The sequence below is a fragment of the Dipodomys merriami genome, unplaced genomic scaffold (assembly GCF_024711535.1).
Source record: "Dipodomys merriami isolate MVZ:Mamm:240054 unplaced genomic scaffold, mDipMer1.0.p SCAF_59, whole genome shotgun sequence".
NCBI classification, from domain to species: domain Eukaryota; kingdom Metazoa; phylum Chordata; class Mammalia; order Rodentia; family Heteromyidae; genus Dipodomys; species Dipodomys merriami.
This window is the reverse complement of record NW_027206168.1, coordinates 2086690-2100187: the sequence shown is the minus strand read 5'-3', so window position 1 is coordinate 2100187 and position 13498 is coordinate 2086690. Positions and strand designations below refer to the sequence as shown.

The window sequence follows — 13498 nt, the reverse complement described above, 5'->3', positions numbered from 1 at the left end:
ATCGGCTGTGATATGTATGTAGCCTTACTGTAATCAGCTGGCTGTGGTCAGAGAGTGATGATAAGGTATGAGGGAATATCCATGCAAGTGCTGAGAGGAAATAGAGAAAACCTCCTCAGGTAAGGAACTTAAACTAAGGAGTTAGGACAATGAAAGGGAGGAATGTGAACATATTTAAAACACATTTTGGACATTTAACCAACTGGATTCAAGGCCAGCCTGGACATGGGCCATGAGAAATAGACTGAATCAAGAATGATTCCTAAGGTATTTTGTCTTCCCAGCTTTTACATTATCTTTTCATTTTGCTTCAAGTTTAAGCAATTAAGTGATTTTATGGTACCTATGCACTAGGATAAGACATAAGGAACAAATTCTGAAAGGAGAAACAAAATTTCCATTTAGAACATGCCAAACTTGAGAAATCTGTGAGACACCCAAATGGAGAGAGATATCAATTAGGCAGCATGGTTGCCTAGCAACAAATAGATGCTTAATAATTAATTGAACTGTACAGCAAACAGTCAAAATTATTTATAATTTAATTTAAAAATGAATCAACACTGATTACTTTTAATCCCCCTATCAAAGTATTGGCAATTCTCACAAGAAATACTAAAGGGGGGTATTTTAATTGACCATTGTATAATCAGTGGAATTATTTATTTACTTATTTTATTAAACTACTAAAAATCAGCTGCTTGTTTTAGTACTGTGTAGTAAATGCCTTATGATAATAGTAGAAAGCTACTAAATTATTTTACTTTATTTTATTTTTTGGGGGGGTCCGGTCATGGGTCCTGAACTCTGGGCCTGGGCGCTGTCCCTCAGCTCTTCAGCTCAAGGCTAGCGCTCTACTACTTGAGCCACAGCGCCACTTCCGGCTTTTTTCTTTTTGCTTATGTGGTGCTGAGGAATCGAACTCAGGGCCTCAGGCATGCAAGGCAAGCACTCAACCACTGAGCCACCTTCCCAGCCCTAAATTATTTTTTATACTATAAAGTTGATCATCTAAGAATTCAAAAAGTCAAAGTCAACAATTTGAATATAACCTTTGTTTCTTAATGAAATGAAGAACTATGTCTAAGAACACTGCCTTAATCAAATCTTCCTCCTATTAAAACAAAGATCAGACCTAGGAATTGGGTTTGAACTCAGGGCCTTTGGTTATTAGGCTGGGACTTTATCACCTGAGCTACCACACAGGCCTGGCCTTTTGCTGGTTATTTAGTAAGAAACAAAATATTAAGAAACTGCAAGAATTACTTTGTAAATAAATCACTGAAAGTGATTTCCTTAGTTTAGGCTATAACTTAAAGGAACAATTTAGAGCAGGATTTTGCAGCCTCAGCACAATGAACATTTGTGGCTGGGTAATTCTGTTGTGGGAATTGTCTTGTGCATATATTATAGGATGTTTAGCTAACATCTCTAGCTTCTATTCCCAAATGCTAGCAGCACACCTCAATCTTTCCCCACAATTGAATGAACAAAAATGTCTACAGACAAGGCCAACATGCTGTGGGAAGCCTACAAGAACCATCTCCTCAAGTATCTCAGCTTCAGATGAAAACCTCTCATCTATCAAGGACAGATCCTCTTAAGGATTCAGCATAGCCTGCCTTCAAGATGGCCTCAGGGCTAGGAATGTGGCTTAGTGGTAGAGTACTTGCCTATTCAATCCTCAGCACTACAGAATAGGCTGGAACTGGTGCTGCGGCTCAAGTGGTAGAGTGCTAGCCTTGAACAAAAGAAGGTCAGAGACAGTGCCCAGGTCCTGAGTTCAAGCCCCAGGACTGGCAAAATAAATAAATAAATAAGGTATATTTTTAAAATGGCCTCAGATCCCCATCTGTATCTTTATATCCCAATGTCATCCTTTTCCACAGTTGCAGGGCTGGTTTGTGTGACCCACAGAACAAAACAGAAAGATGGTCTATGATACTCAAGGCACGGTCAATAAAGACACTGTCTTCCTATTTTGGGGGGCGGGCACTGGTTCTGGGGTTTGAACTCAGGGCCTGGCCACTGTCCCTTAGCTTCTTTTGTTCAATGCTAGCAGTCAACTATGTGAGCCACAACTCCAGTTCTGAATTTTTTTAGTATTTTACTGGAGATGATAAGAGTCTCACAGTCTTTCCTGCCCAGGCTGGCTACGAAACCACAATCCTCAGATCTCTACCTCCTGAGTAGTTAGGATTATAGATGTGAGCCCTGGCTCCCTGCTGGTGGCTTCCTTTCTGTCCTGTCTGAGGTCACTTGCTGTGGGAGGAACTAGCAACCTCATCACAGGGATGTTCAACTGCCCTAAGGCGAGGCCCATGTGGTGATGAGTCGGGCCACCTGCCAGGAGCTACCTGAGTAAACTCAGAAGACCCTCCAGCCTTAGTCAGGCCTTCATGTCCAATACATAATGATTAATTATATTTATATTTTTCTCAGACAAAAATAGTGAGTGGTAACAATGCTCTGGCAGGTAGAAAAAAAATTCTTACCATTCAGTAATTGCTTAGTAGCAATTTATCTTTTCTGGAAAGGCAAAAATGAGACAACTGGACACAAAACCATTTTTTAAAAAATTTATAGTGGGTTTTTTTTAAAGGAAAATAAAAAAAGATGAGTAACTTGGTTTATGTGGTAAAATAAAGGATTTTCCATGAAGAAGTTCTTGAAAATCTTTGAGAATCACATACCAAAGCTGCAAGCTCACTGTGTCTACCATTCCATAATATAGCCACTAAACATAGGGCTGTTTAGCAGGAAAAAGTTTAAGATTAAGCTGTGGCTCCTACTCAGTGAAGATGATCCAGAAGCAAGACAGGAACTCTAGAAGCTCAATCTCCTCAGGTTTTGTAAGACCCAAAGCGACAGTATATCTCCTACTCACACAGGTGTTCTTTACCTTCCTTCGTACAGACAAGGCTAAAAGAATCACGAAGTCAACTTGGACCAAGTTTATCTTCAATGATATCTTATAAGGAACAAAGAATAGTCCGAGCAAACTGACTCGATTTCCTAAGTCACTTGGAAAACCTCCTGAAATTCCACCACCTCGGAGAGTGTGACAGATAGAATGGTGCTATATCTCCCAATTCCCCATCACAAGTCATATGTCACAGTCCTTACAGTTCTTTAAAAAGGAGAGGATGACACAGACACACAGGCAAGACCATGTGAAGATGTAGAAAGAAACCACCCTGGCTGCCACTCTGATCTGATACTTCCAGCCTCACAATGGTAGGAAATAGAGTTCTGTTGCCTGTTTCTTATGGCAGTCTTAGGAACAAATACAAAAGGTTTTCTGATTAGATCTTTGTGTCCACTGGACTCCTTGAAATAAGTGAATCTGCTCCTTCCCCCTAGTTATGAAAACCATGCCACCAAAAAATCAGAGTGTGGCTGGAGTAGGGGATCAGAACAGATAGATAACTGGATTTACATGGTAAAATATTTTCCATTTGTTTTTCACACGCATTTTAAAAAGTATGTCACCATGATACTATATTTCCAAAAACCTCCACCAAAGAACTGTTCCCAGACTCTTTTTATCCTGACCTTGTCGACTTTTCTTAATACTTGAGAAGATGGAAAAAACAAAAACAAATAGTAAAAATCAGTTTCTTAAGTAGAAGTTATTAAATATTAATGTCTCATGGATAATAGTATAAAAACCCATAGGCAAAAATGCAATAGCTAATCAAGTAGTGGGAAAAGAAAAATTCTCAGAGGGGTTGGGAATGTGGCTTAGTGGTAGAGTGCTTGCTTAGTATGCATGAAGCCCTAGGTTTGATTCCTCAGTACCATATAAACAGAAGAAAAAAAAAAAAGCCAGAAGTGGTAGAGTGCTAGCCTTGAGCACCAGGTCCTAAGTTCAGGCCACAGGCCCAGCAAAAAAAGAAAAGAAAAAAAAAACACCTCTCAAAGAATTAAAATAGTTGAATAGCTAGGAAAAAGTACTTTGAAGGAGAAATAATAGTAGTGACAAATTACATCTAATCTCTACACCAGTGGAGACTATAAAAGATAACAAGTATTATCAAGGATAAAGAAGTAAGTTCAGAGGTTATGTAGTACTGTTTCTATAAAAAACATATAATTAGTTATTTTTGTACAATAAAGTAAGATTCAGATTACTTTCACATTCCTTTTTTTTAAATGTAGCTATTAGAAAATTATACTACATCTACTTACTAGCTGTTTCTTAAAATCTAAGAAGTAAACCAACTTATTTGCTTAATCCTAGTAGACACATAATGATCAATGTGAGAAATTAAAAGTTGCTGGTGCTTTGAAACTTACAAAACGAGATGAATTATCATTTTTCACAGTCTTCGCATTTCCAAACGATTCCAGAATTGGATTTGCTTGCAAAAGCTGCCGTTCAAGTTCCCCCTAGAAGACATCACAAACACATACACATGTACACACGTACACACACATAAATAAAAACAGATGGATGTTAATTTAAGGTCTTTACTCCAGTCTTCAGGGAAAAAAGAAAACACACAAAAGCTGTCCCTCTCCTCCCCAAGTGCTTTCGTCTTGTCTGCTGTCCAGTGGCCTTAGGTGGCTTCTTATTCCTGGTTATGACAATGGGCTCTGCTCAAGGCAAAGGGTGTGACAGGAGAAGAAAATGTCACACTGGCCAGAGAACACAGGCTTGGGACTCTTAGGAAGAAAACTGAAAATAAAACATACATACCAACCTGTTTCCATGGAACAAAAGGAGCAGAACATTTCAATTAAAAACCCATTAATATTTACATTTGTGTTTGTATTGTACGTTGTGTATTATGTGAAAGATTTCTGGTGGCTGATTTAATAATGATTGTTTTTCTGAGGGCTTTCATCTAATATCTCAATGGTGAAGACAAGAATACTGTTCTCAGCTCCACTTTCAAAGGATGGTCTCAGACTTGCTTGCTCAGATTTAAATACTAATAAGCATCAAATATTTGGCATAGTGTATGCTTTGGTCAGTATTTTTATTTATGAGCAAATGAAGCTATAAAACAGATTTTACAAACAAAAGATGTTGGTATTATACATTTTTAATTATCAGATATAATAGAAAGCTGGGCAAGATAGCATGTAGCCTTTTTTTTTTTTTTTTTCTTTTTGGCTGGTCCTAAGGCTTGAATTCATAGCCTAGACACTGTCCTTTAGCTTTTTCATTCAATGCTAGCACTTTACCACTTGAGCCACACTCCACTTCCAGCTTTTTGGTGGATAAGAGATATAAATCTCGTAGATTTTTCTGTCCTGGGGGGCTTCAAACAGTGATCCTTAGATCTTAGCCTCCTGAGTAGCCAGGATTACAGGCCTGAGCCACAGGCACCTGGCCTTAGGCCATGTCTAGGGAGCAAAACTTATAAAGTGGTGTTATATTTCTGGAATGTAATTTCAGAATTATCTTCTACTGACCTAAGTGAATGTGCTTTTTTCCAAACACAAATCTTACCCCTATACTTTCAAATGTCCACAGTACTCTAGACCCAAAAGGAGAGAAATCATTAGCAAATGAGATTCTAAATTCTAAACATTTTAAATTAATGACCATCTGTCATGTTATGTACTGTACCACTATCCAATCCCCAAAGAGGAACAAAGGCATCTTGTGACATCAACTAGCCCAAGTAAAGACTCCTGGGGAGAGTGGCGCCATACCCCAGGACCCTCACACCAGAAGTGAACAGGTTACTGATGCTTCCACTCCATTGTCCTGATTCCTACAGGTATTGAGACCAATCAGAAACAAGTCCTGATATGAATTTTATAGCATCATTGGATTTTTCTGGGCATAAGGCAGGTTTTTTTCTCCCTGTACAGTAAATATATCTTCTACTTTATCACTTACAAACACACATCAAACTACTTTAATGTAAATCTCTCTAAAACATTATATATTGCCCACCTGGTTTAAACACTGTATCCTAAACCAATTTTGATGACTAATAGCAATCATTAAGAATATCTACTGTGGCTCAGTGTCTAGCATGTGGAAGGTCATAGGTTTGATCCCTAGCACTGCAAGAAGAGAAAACAAAGAAGTAAAAGAAGCTCCCTGGAGGTCAGTGTGCCTATGACTGAGATCTTGTAAAGCCCTCATTAGTGGCTTTGGTCAATTGCTTAAGTCTCTAGAAGCTCCTTTCTCTTCATTTTTACCTGATTCAACTTGTAGGATGAGGATGTAGAAACTATCAGGAAAACTTTGATGCTATGATAAGCAGGGATTAAGATACCTACTGTTTAAATTATGGTATTAGAATACAGATACCTTACAATTACATCCATCCTGCTAAATGATAATTAAAGGACTCTCATCTTAAGGTGTCTTCCTAAATTGGAAGAAAAAAATACTCCCCACTTTAATGTTCCTAGACATGGCTACAAAGATTCCTTAGGTAAAGGTTTCTTTCATTGATTCTCTTCCTTTAGAGTATGTGGGTAACCTGATTCTATTCCTTCTGCGTTGGCTTAAAAAGTAACTCCCACATCTATCTTAGATCAAAATGATGCCCTACACATGTCTGAATGATCAGAAGTGCTTAATCATTCTAGTGTCTGAGGTGGCAATGGCATCTAGGCAGAGGGTCCTAAATCACCATGGTAACCACTGACCAGGTACTCATGGGTACCTGCTGTTGGTTTTACTGCATCAACAGTATCATGCCATTATTTCCCTCCTGGTGAATCAAAAACTCAAATGAATCACAAAAGGCCTGACACAAAGCATTTTTGTACTGACATGCAAAAATGGTCCTACAATTAAGAAATTACTGCAAAATATGATCATTTTACTGTCTGACAATTTCATGAATAGATGAATGGCGAATCATGAAAGCCTTTATAAACTGTCAAGGAACACTGACTTATCATGTTTCCAGTAGAATCAGAGATGACTCTATGTTCTTTTTTTTTTTTTTTTGTCGTGGGCCTTGAACTAAGGGTATGGTACTGTCCCTGAGCTCTTTTGCTCTACTACTTTGAGCCACAGCACCACTTCATTTTCTGGTTATTAATTGAAGCTTTCCTGTCCGGGCTGACTTTGAACCACGATCCTCAGATCTTAGCCTCCTAAGTAGCTGGGATTACAAGTGTGAGCCATCAGTACCCAGCAATCCTATATTACAAGAAATATTATTTCAGGTTATAGGGAAAAGGCAACATTAGTTAAATTATTTATTAAACAATTATTAAATTATTTTCTAATTCTAAGAAATTAGAGCTTTAAAGGTTTGGCAACCACGGTGAAAATTTCTGTATGCTTACTTTTATCACACAACATATAACATACCTTTGCTGTATAGTTCAGGATAAGTTTGAAAGGGTTCAGAAGTATATACCTCTTTCAAAACTCCAGATGAGTAAGCAAAGAAAGGGGCACTGGGAGTCAAACACTGCACCTTGCAAGACTGGTAGAGCAAAGCACAGGTGTTCTCTCATTTTAACTGTAAGGTCTCATTTCTGTATTTCTTGGCACCTTTTTGTCTTGGATCAAGGCAGTTAAGACCAGGAAGACATGAAACCATCATGCAGATGTCTTGAGAGGGAGGAAGGTGGTTGAGTGGGGAAGGAATCCTCTTTAGGTGATGGTCAAGTTTTAGAAATTAGTCATTTCCTATCCATAACTGTATCACCCTGAACATAAGCTCATTAAGCAGTAGCCAATCAGGTTTGGGCTTGGTTAGTACTTGGGTAGAAAAAAAAGTAGTTAATTCCAAATCTACCCTGAAACTCATTGTGTTGAGGCTTTTTAGTGACAATGAATACTGTGAAGGTCTCTTGTGGAGATCTACCAGAAAAAAAAAAAAAGAAGAAGAAGAAGAAGAAGAAGAAGATAGTAGTGACATTGCTTGCCATTGGCTGGGAGGGGGACTAAAGGTATAAAGCCAAATAGGACTTTCGATTGTATTATAAAAAGTTCACCAAGAGTTCATAGGAGAAATCTTGTTTCAAATTTACTTCTTAGGTAAACTATAATTCTGAAAACCAGTTTCTCCTTAGTTTGTTCATAATTTCAACATGAAAATTAAGTGTTTTTTTTTGTCAGTCGTGGGGGTTGAACTCTGGGCTTGGGTGCTGTCCCTGTGCTCTTCAGCTCAAGGTAAGCACTTGAGCCACAGTGCCACTTCTGGTTTTCTAGTGGTTTGTTGGAGATAAGAGTCTCACAGACTTTCCTGCCCGGGCTGGCTTTCAACCGTGATCCTCAGATCTCAGCCTCCTGAGTAGCTAGGATGACAGGTGTGAGCCACCGGCGCCCAGCGAAAATTAAGTTTTAAAAGTAAGATTGACCACACTAGGATGGTTACATAATAAAACAGACAATGCCAGTGTTGGTGAGGGTGTGGAATAACTGGAACTCTCATTTATTGCTGTGGAAATGTAAAATGAAAGTTTCTTCAAAAACAGTTTGGAAGTTCCTAAAAAGTATTAAATAGTTTTCATGTGACCTAGAAATTCCACTTAGAGTAATGGACCCAAGAGAAATAAAAATATATGTCCACACAAAATCATGTATTTCAAAGTTCACAGCAATGAACAAGAAATGAAACAAGCCAAATGTCCACTGATGTGTAGATAAATAAAACGGACATATTTAATACAACAGAATATTATTAGGCCATAAAAAGAAATGCTGTATGTGCTCCAGTGTGGGAGGCATCTTGAAAACAGGATGTTATGTGAAAGAATAATTGGGGGAGATTGTCTTATGATTTTTATGCATGGGATATGTCCAGAATGGGCAAATTTCCTGACACAGAAAGTATATCGGGGGTTGTCAGCACTGCAGAAATGTGGCAAGTGACTGAACATGAAGCACAGAGTTTCTTCTGGGAGATAAAAATGTTTCCAAATTGGGCTGGGAAGGTGGCTCAGTGGTAGAGTGCTTGCCTTGCATGCCTGAGGCCCTGGGTTCGATTCCTCAGCACCACATAAGCAAAAAGAAAAAAGCCGGAAGTGGCACTGTGGCTCAAGTGGTAGAGCGCTAGCCTTGAGCTGAAGAGCTGAGGGACAGCGCCCAGGCCCAGAGTTCAGGCCCCATGACTGGACCCAAAAAAAAAAAATGTTTTCAAATTGATTGTGATAACTGAATTGCCTAACTGTGAATATACATGCAAATCAGTATACACTGCATCACACACTTTAAATAGGTGAATTGTATGATGTATTATCTCAATATAAATGTTTTCCCAGATCATACTATAAAATGTCTCATGGGGGGCTGGGAAGGTGGCTCAGTGGTAGAGAGCTTGCCTTGCATGCCTGAGGCCCTGGGTTCGATTCCTCAGCACCACATAAGCAAAAAGAAAAAAGCCGGAAATGGCACTGTGGCTCAAATGGTAGAGCGCTAGCCTTCAGCTGAAGAGCTGAGGGACAGCTCCCAGGCCCAAGTTCAGGCCCCAGGACCGGACCCCCCCCCCACCAAAAAAAAATGTCTCCTGGGAACCCGAGTAAAAGTCAATGTCAAAATTCAGTGTTAGGGCTGGGGTCATGGCTCAAGTGTAGAGTGCCTGCCTAGCAGTCAGATCACTAAATTCAAATTCCACGATGCCTTAAAAAAACTGCATGTGAAATAAACATGTACAGACATCTTTGTCCACTCATCATCATTCCCTAAACAATATTAACAATGATTTAGACAACAACATTTACATTATATTAGGTATCTAAGTAACCTAGAGATGTTTTCAAATACTCAAGATGATATACATACACAACTTTGGTATCTGAGACGGTTAGGGATGAAGTCTTAGATTCAATTCTCCTGAGATACCAAGGCACCAAGAATTGATATAGAGTAATTGTTATTTAAAGCAACTGTAGGATGCTCTCCAGAGGTGGCCATTCCCTGGGTATTACATATTGCTCAGGTGAACTAAAGAAAACCCAAGACCCAGCATTGCTCTAGTAGTTCTAAAAAGATCACCACAGTAGCTAATTGACTTGACTCCATTAAAGTAAACGTGGCAAAGGCAGCCCTCAGGATTCTGTGCACAGCGAACACATGCAGTGACATGCAGATCAGCAAGGACAGCGCAGCCTGGGCCAAAGCAGAGAGCTCTTGCTTTGGAAGAACTTGCTTCCTGAGGGTGAGTTGGACCCACAGTGAAACCTAGAGGTAGCATGCATTCACAGACAACAGGGATCCATTTAAGATGACATCGAAACCAAATGTGAACCATTATGGCTCCTGTGTTTCCCAGAGGACTTTGAAAACTAAAATTCATATTGTTTATTTAACACTATTTCATCAGTGCTCTAAGTTCATATTAAAAGGCCACAGAGCATGTCCCTGTAACACAAAGAGAAACTACTTTCTGATCCACATTGCCCGTATACTGGCAAGGAAATAAAGAAATCCTTCCTTCTTTCTCTTCCTTCCCTCCTATCTTCTTTACTTTGGTGGTGGTACTGGAGCTTCAACTCTGGGCCTGGGTGCTCTGGGCCTTAACTTTTTCACTCAAGATGGCACTCTACCACACCTTGAGCCACACCTTCACTTCTAGCTTTTTGGTAGTTTAACCAGAGATTAAGAATCTCATGGACTTTCCCACCCTGATGGCAAATCTCAGATCTCAGCCTCCCCTGTAGCTAGGATTATAGGCATGGGTGATCAGTGCCAGGCCCTTATCCTTTTGGGTTGTATTACTGGCCTGGACTGTCATTAAAAGAGCAAAAGGCTTTCATAGGATAGCACAGCTTTGTTACTGATATCTCAACAATTTTAAGGAAGATCCCTGAAAATCTCAGTATCTGTGATAATTCCTTTAGGTATCTACAATCTTTTCTTCCTATTGACAGATTACTTTCATAAATCAACATTATCATGCCTTGCTTTACTTTAGCTTTATACCATCATGCTTGTGGAAGACAGAAAAAACAAAACTGTTCCAATGCTAGAAAAGGATCAAGTCCAAGGCCAGATGTTCTACTTTTTCCAAGAAGTCTGTCTCAGTTTTCCCTACCTCCCTCCCTCTCCATGGCTCTGGTTCATGGTTTGTTCAATGTGAGATCTATGGAACCAAAAAAAAAGGCAGGCAAGTGACAGGGAGACTAAGATCTTTACTACTTCCCAGCATGGAAAATTCTAGTTTACTTTCTATATTAATATAATGATGCCTTTTGGTAGACTATATGGAAGCATAAACTCTACAATGCCAAAAAACTTTAGATGAGATTTATTATCAAAAAGGAGCAACTCTTAAAAGTTGTACTCTCAATACAAAATTTAATGCATGGCACAAAGCAACGTGTTCTGTGTTTCAGAAATATTAAGATATTTCCACCTAGTATTTGACAGATGAAACCATAAGTTTGAAGGCTTCTTAAACATGCATTTCAATGTCATGATAAAAAGGGAAGAAGAAAACTTTGTCTGGGAAACAAATGTAAAGCAAAACTGCATGCTGCTTCTCATAAAAGAAAATTTTAAGCAATAAATTTTCAAAATTAAATATTTTATATAGACTCAACTCAAAACTAAAGATAGTATTTGTCTCTAGTAGGAACTCAGCCTAAAGACAGAAATTAGTGCAAACACTCAAGACTAAGAAGCAGAAGGAAAAACACTTGCCTGGTGTTTCACTGGTTTAGGCGATTCCTGCTGTTTATTACAAACAGATAAGCAAATGTTAGCAAGTCCAGATCTTTCTCTAGTACAGCCATATCAAAAGCACCAAGCCAGTATGTGGCTCAGGACCGCAGAAGCTTCTGGTTGCATCCTTCCAGGCTATATAAACTATCTCCTGCAGTTCTAAATCTGAAGGATAACTAACATTTATATTTTGTATGTTTTCATCTTTCTTATCGTAGATTCTTCTTATCTCCCCTTTTCCAAACTCCCAGACAGCAGCAACAAGCCACTTTGCAAGCTCAGATAGAACTGCAAGGAATATCTGAAGCCCTTCTTCTGGTGAAAAATAAGAACTCTGCACAAGCTCTGATCATGAATTTTTAATCATCCTCACCAAATCTTTTCAAGAAATTAGGCCTTGAATACAACCATAATTTCCATGTGCCTTGTAAGAAAACCTACTTAATAACAGGCAATTTCTTTGTACCCTGTCTGACTCCTCTTGAATGGAAAAGGGGGCGGGGGATGCTGGGTAGGGTGGTGATGTGGGAGCAGCCAATCGGCACAGTGCATGGAGTAGATGTGTTTCCTTGGTTAGGTTTCTGAAATTTATAAAAGAATGAAACTAAGACAAAATGCAATAACCAAGCAAAAACTTACAGGAATATTATGGTCCTTTCTTCCTTTATGTGAAGAAGCAACATGGGCAAGGTACTGAATGACTTTCTTGGTATTTTCTGTCTTCCCAGCACCCGATTCACCCCTGGAAGAAATAGTAACATAGGCTGCTTTAAAGGAAGCTGAGCAAGCACATTCCAAAATTATAGCTGTCACAGTTAAGTTGAATCAGAACAAGAATTAGTGAAAAACATGAGAATAAGAGGAGGGAAAAAAAAAGAGAAAACCATCAACAGTTGTTAGAAAAGAAAAATTTAATTAAAAAGGTATTAAAGACACAAATATTTCTTGGTAAGTTCCAATAAGAAGATATTGGATTACTTCACTTAATATGATTTTTCCAAGTCTTTCCATTTCCTAACAAATGGGGCGATGTCATTCCTTCTGACAGAGGCATAGAATTCCATTGTGTATATAGACCACATTTTCTTGATCCATTCATCTACTGAGGGGCATCTGGGTTGGTTCCGTATCTTAGCTATGGTAAATAATGCTGTGATAAACACAGTTGTGCTGGTAGCTTTAGTATGGCCTTGTTTGTGATCGTTTGGGTAAATGCCCAAAAGTGGGATTGCTGGATCATAGGGGAGCTCTACATGTAGTCTTTGGAGGAACCTCCATACTGCTTTCCAAAGTGGTTGAACAAGTTTATGGTTTCCCTTATTTACAATAACTAGTATACGTCTAGGATAATCTTACCGGACAAGCAGAAAAGGTCTAAAGCTACATACATATGACCATATAAAATGATGCTAAGCGAAATGAACCCCAAGATAGGAACACTTTGTCGCTGTTGTTTTTAATGTACTATGTGATTTTTTTTGGTTTCTTTTCTATGTTCTTTCCCCCATGGTATACCCCCTGTTGTCACTGTATTTGATGTCGGTGTCCTGCAACTTGTATATACATTTTTCTAATTTGAGGAGGGAAGGGAAATAACAAATGCTGAAACTAGGATACAGGTTGACCCATTGTAACAATGAGATATACAAGATACTATGTTGAAAAAGAACTTTAAAACTGGGGGCCGGGAGAGTTGGGGAGATAGAGAGGGAAGGGATGGTAAGGGAAAAACAAAGGAGGGGGTAACAATGCTCGATAGGAAATGTACTCATTACTCATGTAACTGTAACCCCTCTTACAGTATCTTTACAATAATATATATATACATATATATATATATAAAAGGATATGCAAACCCACAACTCACAAAATAAAAGGTATAGGAAAATTTCCACAATG

At 38.8% G+C, this 13498-nt stretch overlaps 1 protein-coding gene across 8 annotated transcripts in view; it reads right to left on the bottom strand.

Annotated features, from left to right (window-relative positions):
• Myh10 (myosin heavy chain 10) overlaps positions 1–13498 on the bottom strand; it is a 148534-nt gene that overhangs the window by 80071 nt on the left and 54965 nt on the right. For 5 of the 8 annotated variants that reach the window (XM_070001414.1, XM_070001413.1, XM_070001418.1 and 2 more), the window contains exons 5-7: positions 12239–12341; positions 11579–11608; positions 4300–4392 (exon numbers count right to left, since the gene is read on the bottom strand). In XM_070001414.1, the coding sequence (XP_069857515.1) occupies positions 4300–4392; positions 11579–11608; positions 12239–12341 (226 nt within the window). The remainder of the gene's footprint in view (positions 1–4299; positions 4393–11578; positions 11609–12238; positions 12342–13498) is intronic. The other 3 variants (XM_070001421.1, XM_070001415.1, XM_070001419.1) reach the window with 1 other exon arrangement.